Below are 16,749 nucleotides of genomic sequence, written 5' to 3' on the forward strand. Positions count from 1 at the left end.
CGCCCGCACATGTTTTCGGAGCAGGATGGGTCCGGGTGTTGCTAGCCAAGTCGGGAGCGAGGTCCCGGAGGAGGACTTCCTGGGGAAAACAAGGAGACGTTCGTGAGGTGTCTGATTGGTAGTCGTACAGAGCAGTGACCGGATGGCGTGGAGGGACTCCGGGAGGACTTCTCGCCAGCGGGAGACTGGGAGGTTCCTGGACCGTAGTGCCAGTAGGACGGTCTTCCAGACCGTTCCGTTCTCCCTCGCTACCTGCCCATTTCCCCGGGGGTTGTAACTGGTCGCCCTGCTTGAAGCGATGCCCTTGCTGAGCAGGAATTGACGCAGTTCGTCACTCATAAAGGAGGACACCCGGTCACTGTGTATGTAAGTGGGGAAACCGAACAGTGCAAAGATACCATGGAGGACCTTGATGACGGTGTTTGCGGTCATGTCTGGGCAGGGGATGGCGAATGGGAACCGGGAGTACTCGTCAATCACGTTTAGGAAATACGTGTTGCGGTCGGTGGAGGGGAGGGGGCCTTTGAAGTCCATGCGGAGGCGTTCAAAGGGACGGGGAGCCTTTATCAGGTGCGCCCTCTCTGGCCGGTAGAAGTGCGGTTTGCACTCGCCGCAGATGTGGCAGTCCCTGGTGGCTGTCCTGACCTCCTCGATGGAGTAGGGCAGGTTGTGGGTCTTAACAAAGTGGAAAAAGCGAGTGACCCAGGGGTGGCAGAGGTCCTCGTGGAGGGCTCGAAGGCGGTCCACTTGTGCGGTGGCACATGTGCCACGGGACAGGGCGTCAGGAGGCTCGTTTAGCTTCCCGGGACGGTACAAGATCTCGTAGTTGTAGGTGGAGAGTTCCAACCTCCACCGCAAGATCTTGTCGTTTTTTATCTTGCCCCGCTGTGCATTATCGAACATGAACGCCACCGACCGTTGGTCAGTGAGGAGAGTGAATCTCCTGTCGGCCAGGTAATGCCTCCAGTGTCGCACAGCTTCTACTATGACTTGGGCCTCCTTTTCGACTGAGGAATGGCAGATTTCGGAAGCATGGAGGGTATGGGAGAAGAAGGCCACAGGTCTGCCCGCTTGGTTGAGGGTGGCGGCCAGAGCTACGTCGGACGCATCGTTCTCGACCTGGAAGGGGAGGGACTCGTCGATGGCGTGCATCGTGGCCGTTGCAATGTCTGCTTTGATGTTGCTGAAGGCCTGGTGGGCCTCAATCGACAGGAGGAAGGTTGTGGACTGGATCAGGGAACGGGCTTTGTCTGTGTAGTTAGGGACCCACTGGGCGTAGTAACTAAAAAACCCGAGGCAGCGCTTCAGGGCCTTGGGGCAGTGAGGGAGGGGGAACTCCACGAGGGGGCGCATGCGTTCAGGGTCGGGGCCTATAAATCCATTTCGCACGACATAGCCGAGAATGGCTAGACGGTCGGTCCTAAATACGCATTTATCCTTATTGTACGTTAAGGATTTTAGCGGTCTGGAGAAATTTTCGGAGGTTGGTGTCGTGGTCCTGCTGGTCATGGCCGCAGGTGGTGACGTTATCGAGATACGGAAACGTTGCGCGTAAGCTGTACCGGTCAACCATTCGGTCCATCTCGCGTTGGAAGTCTGAGACCCCGTTAGTGACACCGAAGGGAACCCTTAAAAAATGATAGAGCCGCCCATCTGCCTCGAAGGCAGTGTATTTGCGGTCGCTAGTGCGGAGGGGTAACTGGTGGTAGGCAGACTTGAGATCCACCGTGGAGAAGACCTTATAATGCGCGATCCTGTTTACCAGGTCGGATATGCGGGGAGAGGGTACGCGTCAAGCTGCGTAAACCTGTTGATTGTCTGACTGTAGTCAATGACCATCCTATGTTTCTCCCCGATCTTTACCACCACTACTTGGGCTCTCCAGAGACTGTTGCTAGCTTCAATGACCCCTTCCCTCAGTAGCCTTTGGACCTCCGACCTAATGAAGATCCGGTCTTGGGCACTGTACCGTCTGCTCCTGGTGGCCAAGGGTTTGCAATCCGGGGTGAGGTTAGCATTCAGGAAAGGCGGGTCGACCTTCAGGGTCGCGAGGCCGCAGACAGTAAGGGGGGGTATAGGGCTGCCGAATTGGAAGGTCAGACTTTGTAAGTTACATTGGAAGTCCAACCCCAGGAGTGTAGCCACGCAGAGGTACGGAAGGACATAAAGGCGGAAATTGTTAAATTTCCTTCCTTGGACTGTGAGGTTTGCTAGGCAGAACCCCTTTATCTCCACTGAGTGTGAACCGGAGGCCAGGGAGATTCTTTGATTTACAGGGTGGGTAAAAAGTGAACAGCGCCTTACCTTGTTGGGGTGTATAAAGCTCTCAGTGCTCCCAGAGTCGATCAGGCAGGACGTCGCGTGGCCGTTGATGAAGACCGTCGTCGTTGCTGTTGAGAGTGTTCGAGGTCGATTTTGGTCCAGAGTCACCGAGACCAGACGCAGGAGTTGTGAATTTTGATCGGGCAGTGTGTAGTCGGCCGGGTTGGGGTCCTGGGGCCCCATCCAAGATGGCGTCTCCCATGGGTCGCACATGGTGGTCGGAGATGAACAAAATGGCGGCGCCCATCTGTCCAGCGTGGTGTCCGGGGAACAAAATGGCGGCGCCCGTGGGCCGCACGTGGCCCTAGGATACGGGGGGTGGCGGTGACGTGCGTAGACCTGATTTATCGGGCGGATATAATGTCCTTTGAAAAGTTCGATTGCTGCATCAAAGTCTTCCGCCTCCTCGATGAGGGTGTAGATCCCAGGGCTTACCCTTGAGTGCAGGAGATGCAGTTTCTGCTCCTCCGAGGGTGTGCCTGCAGCCGTCTCAAGGTAGCATTTGAAACACGCCAGCCAGTGCTTGAAAATCGCCGCTGAGTTCGCCGCGTGGGGACTGAGTTGCAGACACTCCGACTTGATTCGGAGATCCATCCTTTCTACTTAAGTTGTAGTCTATTAAATTAATGCACGATCCATAACTACTAAAACGAGCTTGTAGCACAACTGAAGGCTTTAATAGACTAGAACTGTTCCCCAACAGTTCAGGTACAGAATGAGGGCTGCTGGGACGGAACTGATTCTTATACCCCGCCTATCAGGGCGGAGCTACATACTAAACAGCCAATGGTAAACCCCTAGGTTTAACCAATGGAACTTCAGCCTCTCGGGTACTGCAATACCTGATGATACCACAGGGAGTTGCCGTTTAGATTAGTAGGGGGAAGCTTTAGGTACCTAGGCATTCAAGTGGCGCGGGAATGGGACCGGTTGCATAAATTAAGTCTGGCCCGACTAGTAGACCAAATGAAAGACGATTTTCGGAGGTGGGACGCGCTTCCGTTGTCACTGTCGGGAGGGTGCAGACGGCGAAGAGGACGTTTCTCCTGAGATTCCTGTTCGTGTTTCAATGTCTCCCCATGTTTATTCCGCGGTCCTTTATTAAACAGGTCAATAAAGTGATCACTGGTTTTGTTTGGGCGGGCAAGACCCTGCGAGTAAGGAAGGTAATGCTTGAGCGGAGTTGGGGAGAGGGCAGGCTGGTGTTGCCAAATTTTAGTAACTATTACTGGGCAGCGAATATCGCCATGATCAGGAAGTGGGTGGTGGGGGAGGGTCGGCATGGGAGCATGTGGAGGCTGCTTCATGCAAGGGCACCAGTCTGGGGGCGTTGGTAACTGCGCCTCTGCCGTTTCTGCCGGCACGGTATTGCACCAGCCCTGTGGTGCTGGCAGCCCTGAGATTCTGGGGGCAATGGAGAAGACATGTGGGAGCAGAGGGAGCATCGGTCTGGTCCCCAATCTGTAATAATCACTGGTTTGCCCCAGGAAGTATTGATGGGGGGTTCCGGATATGGCGGAGAGCAGGGATTGAGAGGATGGGGGATATGTTTATAGAGGGGAGCTTTTCGAGTATGAGGGCGCTGGAGGAGAAGTTTGGGTTGGCGAGGGGAAACAAATTCAGGTATCTGCAGGTGCGGGACTTCCTACGTAAACAGGTGTCAACCTTCCCGCTCCTACCGCTAAGGGGGAATTCAGGACAGGGTAGTTTCCAGAGGGTGGGTAGGAGAAGGGAGCATCTCTGACATTTACAAGGAACTTATGGGGTCAGAGGAGACGCAGACAGAGGAGCTGAATCGCAAGTGGGAGGAGGAGCTGGGAGGAGAGATAGAGGATGGTCTGAGTAGAGCACGCGTTGAGTAGAGTCACCGCGCTCACAACATGTGCCAGGCTCAGCCTGATACAATTCAAGGTCGTTCATCGGGCTCACAGGACAGTGGCCTGGATGAGCAGATTCTTTGGGGTGGAAGACAGGTGTGCAAAGTGTGCAGGAGGGCCAGCGAACCATGTCCACATGTTCTGGACATGCCCGAAGCTGAGGGGATTTTGGCAGGGGTTTGCAGATGTCATGTCCACGGTGTTAAAAACAAGGGTGGTACTGAGTCCAGAGGTGACGATTTTCGAGGTGTCGGAAGACCCGGGAATCCAGGAGGAGAAAGAGGCAGATGTTCTGGCCTTTGGTAGCCCGGAGACGGATACAATTAGCTTGGAGGGACTCAAAGCCCCCGAAGTCGGAGACCTGGCTATCGGACATGGCTAGCTTTCTCTGTTTGGAGTAAATCAAGTTCGCCTTGAGAGGGTCACTGTAAGGGTTCGCCTGGAGGTGGCAACCGTTCGTCGACTTCTTCGCCGAAAATTAATCGTCAGCAGAAGGGGGGGGGGAGGGGTTAGTTCAGCCTGTAGGGAGGGAGACGGCTTTTGCACTATGTTTATAGTTTCATGTACATTGTTTATTTTGTTCTTGTTATAATACCAAAAATACCTCAATAAAATGTTTATTAAATAAAAAAGATTGCCGATTACAACAGGTCATACATTGGGACGGCTGGGACAAAGAAGAAAACGCCGGCTATCTTGGATGGCCCGCAAATGAAGGGAAACCCCAGCATGCAGGGGCATGTCCACACGTTAAATATGGCTGACCCCGCAGGAGGGAGGGCGGGGGGGTGAGAGAGAGAGAGAGAGAGAGAGAGAGAGAGAGAGACCTCTATCAGAATAGTCACCTGGAACGTCAGGAGACTCAATGCCCGTGAACAGATCCAGAGTCTTTGCCCAATTAAAAAGCCTATGGGCCGACATAGTCTTCCTCCAGGATACACACCTGAGCGAGAAGACCAACTGGAGGTAAGAAAGAGCTCAATAGGTCAGAGCTACCAAGAGTGCTTCGGTACAAGGGCGAGGGGAGTGACTTTTACAGCGCCAAATACAATGACAGACCTGGGATATGTAATGGTCAGCGTGTCTTGGAAGGGGCACCCTCATACTTGTAAATGCATATGCCCCTAACTGGAATGACGGAGACTTCATAAAAAAACCATGGCAGAAATCCCCGACCTACACTCCCACCAACTGATCAGGCGGAGGACTTCAACTGCGTACAGGGAAACAATCAGAGAAATCAGGGAAACAATCGGTGATGGCAAAGGAACTGATCGCCTTTATGGAGCAGATGTGGAGGTTGGGGGGGGGGGGGGGGGGGGGGGGGACTTCTTTGTAGAGGGTAAATAAGTGCATCCAGAGGTAGTAGGATCGGGATACTTCACAATTGTAATCTACCATGCACCGCACTAGGTGGACGTGAGATTGAAGATGGGCTGGGCCCAGTCCCCCTCATGGAGGCTGCGCACAGCTCTGCTCACCGACAAGGCTTCTGTGAGAGAATGTCACAAACCATCAACAGGTACGTATTCTGAAGCCAGAATGGAGAGATCTCACTCTCCACATTGTGGGAGGCACTGAAGGAAGTGATGAAAGGGAAATGATAAAGGGAAAATAATGGCATACAGGGCACTCAGGGACAGGAAGGAGAGGGCGGCTAGGCAACGGCTGATCAACTCCATATTGAGGTGGATCAGCGATAGTCCATGGTCCCGGCCATGGAGTTACTGGCGGAGGGGAAAAAGCTACAATTTGGAATTTGACTTGCTCTCCACCGTGGAGCCAACTCTGCCAAACACAGAGGACCCCAAGCAGGTGCTGGAACGGTTTGGGTTTGGGGAACTTCTGCACAGTACTCCTATGGCGAGCATATGGACAAATACCACCAGCTCTGAATACTTCCAGCTGCACAGAGGCACAAGGCAGGGATGCCCATTATCCCCACTGTTGTTTGCCCTGAGTCGCTGACTATCGCTCTCAGATCAGCGAAGGGGTGGAGAGGCATCCAGAGGGGAGACAGGGAGCAGAGTCCTGCTCTCTGTGGATGACTTGCTCCTCTGTGTCTCAAATTCCCTAGCCAGCATGGGAGGATCATGGAAATCCTAAGGGAGTTCAGAGCCTTATCATGTTACAGACTCAATCTGAACAAGAGTGAAATCTTCCCCGTGATGCCGCAAGTAGGGGAAAATAGAGCTGGGCAGGTTACCTTTCAAGCTGGTCCAAACTAACCAAATTCTCATAGGTGGGAATCCAAATAGCCCATGACTGGACACGGAACCTATCGAGTCTGGTGGAGGAGGGAAAGCGGGACCTGCGGAGCTGAATGGCTAAGAACGGAGGAATACTCCTGCATGGGGACATCCCTCCGAGCACTGTCCACCTAACCTACACATCTTTGGACTGTGGGAGGAAACTGGAGTGCCCGGAGCAAACCCATGTAGTCACGGGGAGAATGTGCAAACTACACACGGGCAGTGTGGGGTTCATATTCCTGGTGGGGGTGCTATATCTAGAGTAATTCAGGACATGCTATAGGCCAGCAGTCTTCCCACGTGAATCTAGAGCAATTCTAATTGCTGCCAGCGTCGGAGTCACTGGGGCCAGAATTGACGCTGGGAAGCTTGACAAGCTGGAGCTGCTTATAAGCACTCCACTCCCCACACACTCTCATTCCACGGTAGCACGGTAGCATATTGGTTAGAACAGTTGCTTCACAGCTCCAGGGTCCGAGATCCGATTCCCGGCTTGGGTCATTGTCTGTGCGGAGTCTGCTCGTTCTCCCCGTGTGTGCGTGGGTTTTCTCCGGGTGCTCTGGTTTCTTCCTCCAGTTCAAAGATGTGCAGGTTAGGTGGTTTGGCTATTCTAAATTGTTCTTAGTGTCCAAAACGTTTAGGTGGAGTTATGGGGAAAAAGGGGGATAGGGTGGAGGCGTGGGACTTAAGTAGGGTTCTCTATCCAAGAGCTGGTGCAGACTCGATGGGCTGAATGGCCTCCTTCAGCACTGTAAATTCTATGATTCCAGCCATGAAGAGCAGCACTGCGCTTTACAGATGGAGAGCTGGACTGGATGCTAGATGCGGTGAAGGAGCGGCGGGACACACTCTTCCCCAAGGTGGGCAGGTGGCTACCACCCACCAATGTGAACCGGGCCTGGGCGGAGGTGGCAGAGATGGTCAGTGCCTTGACACTCACTAGGCGGAAAAAGATGAATGACTTCCTTAGGTCAGCTCAAGTGAGTCACCATCTCTGTGCCCCTGGCATCACTCCCATCCCCTGCTCATCGCACCGACCCCCACCTTGCTTGAGGCTAATCAAAACCCATCAGCCTGCATCCTCCTTACATCCCACCCTGCACCAAACCCTAACACCTGTATTGTCCTCTCTGGCCAGGTGCCTTGCACACACAGGCCCCCATGCAACTAGCATCCAGGCGTCTCACCAGGTCCTATATCGGTCCCCTAGATCAGACATTTTCAAAGTGGGGGTCACCACCCGCGGGTGGGTCACAGGCGGATCTTAGGAGAGTCGTGGAGCCAGCCATTGCGGCATTCCCGATCGCGGGAATTCACGTGCACCAGCCGCAGCAGCTGGCTTTTAACAATGCCGCTGCGAGCGGCTTTAAAGATGGTGGCCGTGACCAGCTAAAAAAATGCGGGCGCACTGCGCATGCACATCAGTGCACATGGGGCCCGGGAGTGTTGGGACCTGAACCCGGGGTCAAAGTGCGATCGCGGCATGCCAGCGGCTGACTGTGTGGCGATCACTGATGGTGAACAAGGGTATGACCTGCGCATGCACATCAGTGCACATGGGGCCCGGGAGTGTTGGGACCTGAACCCGGGGTCAAAGTGCGATCGCGGCATGCCAGCGGCTGACTGAGTGGCGATCACTTATGGTGAACAAGGGTATGACCTTGATCTGTTTTGCATCCCTAAACATTACTCAAATGATCTGGAGAGAATATATATTCCTCATGGTTTAATCATGGATAGAACTGAATGTTTGGCAAGGGATATAATGAAAGCCATGGGAAATCATCACATCATCGCCCTCTGTATACTGAAGGGTGGCTATAAGTTTTTTGCTGACCTTTTAAGACTACATGTAAGCATTGAATCGAAACAGTGACCAGTCAATCCCAATGAGGATGGACTTCATCTACTTCAAGAGTTACTGTGATGATCAGTCAACAGGGGAGCTACTCAGAGTTTACGAACTGAGGTAAGAAATCCCGCTTTCCTCCTCGAGAAATTGTACTCTCTGGCTGATTCATTTCCCGATGAAACTTGGATGCTAGCTATGTCTTACCTTGCAGACAATTCTAAATGAACTCAACCTCAAATTGCAAGGGAAGGATGATGATTGCTTTCTAACTGTGAAGAAATCGCAGCTTTCCAAAAGTCATTGAAAGTTTGGCAATTGCGAGTGCAAAGCCAAAATTACTACATGTTCCCCACACTTCTATGATACACCGAAGAAAACAGCATTAGTAAGGAAACTGTCAATGGACTGGCAAGTCTGACTCCAAATGAAGCTGACTGAACTTCTGCGCCTCAGCTTTGACAGTACATTAAAAACACGGCAAAAGTAGATGAAACTGTCAGTATTCTGGAGTAGCGTCTCTGAGGAGTATCCAGAGCTGAGTAAAACAAGCATTTTGTTGCTTTTGTCATCACAACGACCTACATCAAAGATGAAGACGGCACAAAGGAACCGGCTGAATCTTGCACCTGATATGTGCATAGCCCTCTCCTCCTGTGAACCTGAGTGGAGTGAGATCGTGAGGACCAAGCAGGCTCACCTCTCATATTAAAGGTAAGAAAAAATGGTGAGTCGAGAATGTCGAGCGGCATGGGTCAAGAAGGTCGGCCGGCATGGGTCGCGAAGGTCGATTGGCGTGAGTCACGAAGGTTGGCTTGTTGGTAAAAATGGTTTCCCGGAAACAACGTTTGAAAAACACTGCCCTAGATTAAGAACACTGGGAGTGAGACAAGAGCAGAGGGAGCCGGCCGGATCTCAGGGTACTCATCGCAGCCGAGCAGAGGGCGAAGGAGTTAGCCGGAGAGGTGGAGGAGAGGGCTATCTCCTAGGCAAAGGTCGGTATGGCACAACCAAGTAAGCCCCTAATTCAAAGTGATGTCCCCATAGCAAGTGAGTCGTTCCTCAATCCCAGACCACTCCTTCCCGGATTCTCACCTTGTGTCTTTCTTGTCTTATGTCTTGCAGGATCACCAATGGATGAGGCCAGCACATCCAGGGTACCTCTCCCCCAGCCACAAACCCAGCACACCCCAGACGACACGTCCGAGGACATCACCGACTTTTCGGCTCTGCACTATCCACCATCCCAGAGACTTTCGCCTCGGTGGGTCATATTAGTGAAGAGGCTCCTGGGTCACTTTCTGGTACGCATGTCACACATGCAGCAGCACATCAGGTGGAGGTAGGAACTCCCCAGGGAGCGGGCAGTCGGAGGGCTGGCCGATCCCAGGAAGTAACTGTAGTCCAGACAGGTAGCGTGCTTTTGGAACGCATGATCCCATCACTGGTGGAGATGCAGACATAGAACCAGGGTCTACAGGAAGGGATATCAGCAGCATTCCAGCGCCTGCAGGTGCACTTGGAGGAGTCCAACCACCATCAGATGCAGGAGATCGTGCTGCCAATGAGTGGTAACCAGGCCAACATCGAACGGATGGTGTCCGCAGGAAATGCCTTGGGTGAGAAGGACACAGCCATGGGTCAAAACGTCCATGGCTTGGAGCACACTGTGTGGTCAATGGCTGAGGCTCAGGACAGGGGAGCCCAGTCACAGGGACAGGCATAAATGTACTGGCCCACATTGACATTATTGCGGCGCTCCAGAGCTTGGCCCAGTCGCAAAGGGACATGGCTGAGGGTGAATAAGGGCATTGGCCGGACACTGTCTGGCCATGGCCAGTCACAGAAGGTCATGATGCATTCGCTGAGGGACATAAGAACTAGGAGCAGGAGTAGGCCATCTGGCAACTCGAGCCTGCTCCACTATTCAATAAGATCATGGCTGATCGTTTTCTGGACTCAGTCCACTTATCCACCCGATCACCATAACTCTTAATTTCTTTACTGTTCAAAAATCTATCTATCGTTGCCTGAAAAACATTGAACGAGATAGCCTCAACTGCTTCACTGGGTAGAGTGGCTGACAGTGCAGGTGCCGGTGGAGCCTCCGGAACTCACTATGGCATCACCTCTGTCCCATGGAGTATCCTGTGGGCCATCAAGCAACCCGAGGGAGAAGGAATGATGGGTCCCGTGCTGATGCCCCCCCCTCACCCCCTGCAGGGGAACTGCTGGAACATTTCAGTGCTTCTGAATCCCCCCACCTGACACTGGTGCATCTGATGGGTAGTGGGTAGAACAGGGTGGCACTTCGTCACCCTAGCCCAGTCGAGATTCGTGTTTCCGGCATCACGGGGTGGAGAATCCAGGCCAATGATTGAACACAGACCTGTGAAGTGCTCCTGAGGGAAATATGATCCCAGAGATAGTCACGGCTCCTGAGTATTCATGACTATAGGACAGTGATTGATTAGGCTTGTCATGTAAGTACATGACTGAGAACATGGACAGTGCCAGCAAGATCAGCATAAGGTGAGACAAAGGAACTTCAGGAGCCATAGCCTACAGGAAAACCTGCAGGGATAACCATCGTAAGAAGCAGCACCTTGGGTCCAGGACTCAAAGACGACATTGGAATGCACTAAGAGGGAGTCTGGTCACGTCACCTCTTAACGGGTGATATTTAGGTCCAAGCCGTGAGTTTTGATACCTTTTGTGGAACAAAGTTTTGATATTGCAGCATGGTAGCACAGTAGTTAGCACTTTTGCTTCACAGTGCCAGGGACTCGTGTTCGATTCCCAGCTTGGGTCACTGTCTGTGTGGAGTCTGTACGTTCTCCCCGTGGGTTTCCTCCTAGTGCTCCGGTTTCCTCCACAAGTCGGAAAGACGTGCTTGTTAGGTGAATTGAACATTCTGAATTCTCCCGGAGTGTACCGGAACAGGGGCTGTAGTGTGGCAACTAGGAGATTTTTACAATATAAGCCTATTTATGACATTAATAAAGATTATTATTACTTTGTGTCTTTTGTGGTAACTTGGTATGGTACAATAAAGGAGATTGTTGTACAATGCCTTGAGAGTTTTGAGTGTTTTGCCTATAATGCTAGTTGACCCAAGTTTGTGGTGCAACATCAACAAGGAATACTTCAGTTTCCCCACCACATTTGTCAGGGTGATGCCTGCATCTTCCTCTACACTTCTGGTAGGAGGGTAGTGCTGAAGGCTAAGAATTCCTAACAATTCTCAAACCTGGTAGATATACCTGCTGCCATTTTTCCATAAGTTTGCTGGATCGGTGACCCACCCTGAATAGGTCGGACATCTTGTAATATTTATAGTAGCATTACTTATAAGCCAAGAGATTCAGGAGAGCCCTTTCTAACTCCTTAAGCAAATCCTATGCCAAACACTGCCTATCATTCTACCGCAACCGGCCACCCCCATCCCTCTCTTCAATCTGCCCCCTCTTACCTCTTACTACCACTGTGCTCCAAATGATCCCCTCACACCATACCCTGATAAAAGCATGTGTAACTTTGATTCTATTGACAACCAGTTAACTTGCACTCCAAAATCAAGAGACCATCATTTAAATAATTTTGAGGCTTAAATCACGGACTTATTATCCATAATCAAAGAATTTTGTACATGAGGTGTATATATTTTCTTACCTAGAGTGGTTGTCCCAATTTTAAATAATCTGGCTGCAAACTTTTGTGAATTTAAATATAAAATTATTTATTATTTCATATTTGTCCTGGAGGTTTAAAGAAGAAAGTGATATCTCACTCACTCGACTCACATACATCATTGTTCACACAAAGAATAGTTACAAATGAAGAAGAAAAAAATAATACAATTACAACTTATTACTTCAGTCTCTTTCATAGCAGGCTTGTTAGATGAAGCTTTGGCTATAGTGAATGTGAATTGTTAGGATGCTGGTTATCAGGTGATATTGAATTTCGAACAGATTGGAGAGAGTTTAGCTCCCATTTTCAAAGTGTGACTGTTTATTACCTTTGACGCTGAGTTGACTACAGCTGGTTTGATGGCTTTCTGCGGATCTCTGTCTCAGGAGTGTTTTTGCTGTTATTTAGAAAGCAGGCAACAAACATGGCTGGTTTACCCATTGACCTTTTACAAGCCCCAAATCCTTCTCCAAATAAGGTGGTGTGTTTGGTCAATAGACTTCTGGTGTTGTGGCTTTTTGCACTTTGAGACTGTGAAACAGCCAAGGTCTTTGTGTTTAGATGAGGGGCCATCGTAAGACAATGAAAGGCTGATGGGACCCATTTCACATTCACCTCAAAACCTACTGAGCTTCATTGTCACTTTTGTCTCTTGGAAACATGAGATGAGTTGTCTGCAAACCCCATGATCTGTAAGTTTTGGTCCATCCTTAAACAATGAATGTGTGAACCTCAATTGACTGTGAGGTTGCTTCACTCAGGTCCATATTTAATGAGGTATTGACCACTGACTCTACTGCCTACAGTTCAAATACTAAAAGTTACATTGTGTGCTGCAACCGTTTTAACAGCTTTTGTGTTCACTCTTTAAAATATAGCTTTAAAATTTGTAATATTGCCATGCCTGTACTGGGCATGTCATTTCTATCTTAGAACCATGAATAACCGGCCTTGAATATTATCTTGATGTATACTGTCAAGTTAAAAAGAGGTAACGTACAGTGAATAAATAAATTTTCGACAAATAAATAAGGGCATTGCTTTATGATTCTAAAAGCACCAGCAAAATTCTGAATACCACTTCATACAAATGCCATGTACCACACAATATTATTGTCCTAATGTATGCATTACACTATATTCATATAGCTATTATTATAAAACAGTTCATCCTTTCACCCAGAATAAGCAAATCTCACAAGAGATTTTCTGGTAAAACTTTAAAAATGGAATGTGGTTTGTGACCAATTAGCAAAGTTACTGAACTTGGAACTGCAAATGACCAGTTTTCTGTTTCAGCACTGGTCATTGAACAGAGTTTCAAAAAGTTTCCACCTTAGCTGTGTCAAGGGTCTTAAGAATTGGCCACAGAGTCAGCCTGGACTCCGATATGTCAGATCCAGTCTAAGTGCAAAGTTTTCTGATCAGCCTCAATGATTGGTTGAGTCTTGAATTTTCATTACATTGCCTGTGGTGAGAAAGATGTGAGCCTTGGATACGTGTTTTCCTTGTTCCAGTCTCAGCTGAAACATAGGGTTGGGTTGGTGTGACAATGTGGTTTCTCAGTTGGGATATAAAAATACGTTTGGTTATCAGCTTAGGATCCAGGTTTCAATTATAACCTGGATCCCTGAAGAAAAGGGAATTTTGAAGTTGTCCCATTTGCACTCCCAAATTGCTGAAGGTATGGTCTTGCTGGCCATTACTGTTGACCCAAGAAACCTCAGTGGGGTTAGCACCAGAGTCTCACAATGGGACTCTGACGCTAACATAATTGTCAGGTTTACTTTCTGTGGAGCTCCAAGAATCTAACCTCCCCTGACACAAAAAGGTCATCTGAATGCTCATGAAAAGAAAAAGAAAAAGCATTCATGGTCTTAAGCACAAAGACTGGCTTCTGAATATACTCTTGAGTATGCAAAGAATAAATAAATTATTGCAATGCATGTATGCTGATATCTTCACATTATTTCATGTCATCTTTTGAAATGGACCTCACCATAATATGGTTGCCTCACCTTCATTTAGGTTGATTAATTCTTGATCAATTTCTTCATCACCTGTTTTCTGGTTTCTGGATTTTTGAATGACGTGAGCACGGTCTTGAATGTGATGGCCAATTGACATCTTTTCAACTCCACTTTCAGAGTCTCTTACTGTCCTCCTTATCTCTTTCATCTGTAAATTCATAAATTGTTAATTAGTCCTCTATGCACAAAATGGGCTACCGACAAAACAAGTTAACATTTAATAGTGAGCTGGAAAGAAACATCTTTGAACTGAAAACTCAGCAAGTCTTATGATTAATATGAAAGTCACTAATATTTCTCATCATATTGGCCAGGAACAAACATTGGGACCCCGGCACTCAAATTATGCAACACTAAAATTATGCTAATATGTGTAGTTACATCTGCAGCATTTGAAATAGAATGCTTCGATGTGTAACCTAAGATACGCTACAGTGTTCTATTGCGACTATATTTCGGTTTTGTTAGAGCAACAGAGAATTCAATTAAGTAATTCCACAGGCAATAATCCAACACTTGGGCCCAATAAGAATTCAGGGCCAAGAAAGTACAGGGTGCAGGTGGGGAGTTATAGAATCAAAGAACGATTACAGAACAGGAGGCCATTCAGTCCATTGTATCAATGCTGGCTCTGTGCAAGAGCAACTCATCTAGCCTCACACTCCTGTCTGTATCCTGCAGTCCTGCAAATGTTTTCACTTTAGATGGTCATCCAATTCTCTTTTGAAAGACATAACTGAGTCTGCCTCAACAATACACTCAGGCAGTGTCTTCTAGATCGTAACCGACTAAAAAAGGGTTTCTTATTGCTGCCATTGCTTCCTTTGTCAATCATCTTGAATCCTTCTGATTCATGCAGCGGGATTCTCCCTTCTGAGGGGCTAAGTCCCCACGCCGGCGGGAGAACTGGCGCCAACCACTCCGGGTAGACGCCGGAGGGGTTGCCGCTGCTCCAGCCGGTGCCGAAGGGACTGCACGAGTTTGCGCATGCGCCGAAGGGCCGGCGTGATCTCGCGCATACGCAGAACTGTCGGCATGTTTTGGCGCATGCGAGAGGGGTTCTCTTCTCCGCGCTGGTCATGGCGGAGCACTACAGGGGCCGGCACGGAAGGACGAAGTACCCCCACGGACCAGGCCCGCCCGCAGATAGGTCGCTCCCAGATCACTATGGCCCGCTGATCGTTGGCCCCCGATCGCGGGCCTGCCCGTTGTCAAGGCTCCCCGGTGTCCGTTCCCCATGCCTCTCCAACATAACACCCACATCAGCCACGACTCTGAGTTCCCGCCGGGTGGAACCACATGAGAACCACGGCGGCAGGACTTAGCGGGCACTTGGTCAGTTGAGCGTGAAGAATCGCCGGGGGGGCATTGACTGGCACCGCGCTGATCACGCACGCGCGAATGGTGGCGATTCTCCGGTACCAGAGAATCGCGTGCCGGCGTGGCAGCCTATATTGGGTAATTCTCTGCCCCCGCGCCAAGCCCCATTCCGGAGCAGAGGGTCGGAGAATCCCGCCCCCGGTCTTTACTGAATTCAAATTTCACCAACTGCTGTGGTTGGATTTGAACCTAGATCGCCCGAGCAATACTCCGAGTCTCCTGCTCCTATCTTGTATGTATTCATGTAAAAGATTAGTATGGTTATAAGAGATGTAAAAAGAGGATTTGTTTGTTAGAGCATGCAGAAAGTCGCCATGCTCCGGCGCCATTGTGGATCTGCCAAAAGACATTTGTTAAGGTGCCACATAACAGGCTTATCAGCAAAAGATGACTTTCTCCAGTCATCACTGTTTCCTGTCCTTCAGCCAATTTTGGAGGCATGCTGCTACTGTCCTTAGTGCTACTTGCTAATCTCGTAAAATACCACAAAGCCGCCACCACTTGATTATGAGCACATTCAACGAAACACCTACGAACATACAAACAAGGCGCAGGAGTAAGCCATTCAGCCTCTTGAGCCTGCTCTGCCATTTAATAAGATTATGGTTGATCTATCGTCATCTCAAATCTGTATCCTGCGTACCCCCAATGACCTATCACTCCTTTACTAATCTTCTCTTCTCCAAGGAAAAATGTTTCCCAATCTGTCCACGGAAGTGGTTCCAGGGGTGAGGAATGTAATTCTTCTGAATCTTTTCTGCACCCTCTCTAATGTCTTCACATCCTTGTTAAAGTGTAATACCCATAATTGGATACATTACTTCAGTTCAGGCCTACTTAAAGACCAGGCTCTTGTATGCTTTATTAGCCGCTTTGTCAACCTGCCCTGTCACCTTCAATGATTTGTGAACAAAAACCCAGGTTACTCTCCTCCTGCACCATCTTTGCACTTGTATCCTTTATTTTGTATTTCATCTCCTCATTGCTCATACAAAAATGAATCACATCACATTTCTCGGCTTTATATTTCATCTGTCATGTGCCCATCCATTCCAACACCCTGTACACGTCCTCTCCTTATGGTTTACAATACTTCCAAGGCTTGTATTATCTATAAATATGGTTAACTCTTAAAATGCCACTCAGTTCAAGGGCAATTAGGGATGGGTAACAAATGCTGGTCTTGCCCGTGATGCCCACATCCCAAGAACGAAAAAGAAAAAAAAAATTGAAATTGTGCCCTGTACATCCAAGTCTAGGTACTGATATACAGTGTTGGATCCTCACACTGACCCACGGAAAACCCCACTGTACACTTTCTCCAGTCATCACTGTTTCCTGTCCTT

The 16,749-nt window shown here is 49.4% G+C and overlaps 1 protein-coding gene across 1 annotated transcript in view; it reads right to left on the reverse strand.

Moving 5' to 3' along the window:
* The window catches only part of mlf1 (myeloid leukemia factor 1), a 150,802-nt gene that overhangs the window by 24,227 nt on the left and 109,826 nt on the right, over positions 1-16,749 (reverse strand). Inside the window, exon 5 of the mRNA XM_072474500.1 lies at positions 14,012-14,171. Coding sequence (XP_072330601.1) covers positions 14,012-14,171 — 160 coding nt within the window. The remainder of the gene's footprint in view (positions 1-14,011; positions 14,172-16,749) is intronic.

The sequence above is a fragment of the Scyliorhinus torazame genome, chromosome 14 (genome assembly GCF_047496885.1).
Source record: "Scyliorhinus torazame isolate Kashiwa2021f chromosome 14, sScyTor2.1, whole genome shotgun sequence".
Taxonomy (NCBI): Eukaryota; Metazoa; Chordata; class Chondrichthyes; order Carcharhiniformes; family Scyliorhinidae; genus Scyliorhinus; species Scyliorhinus torazame.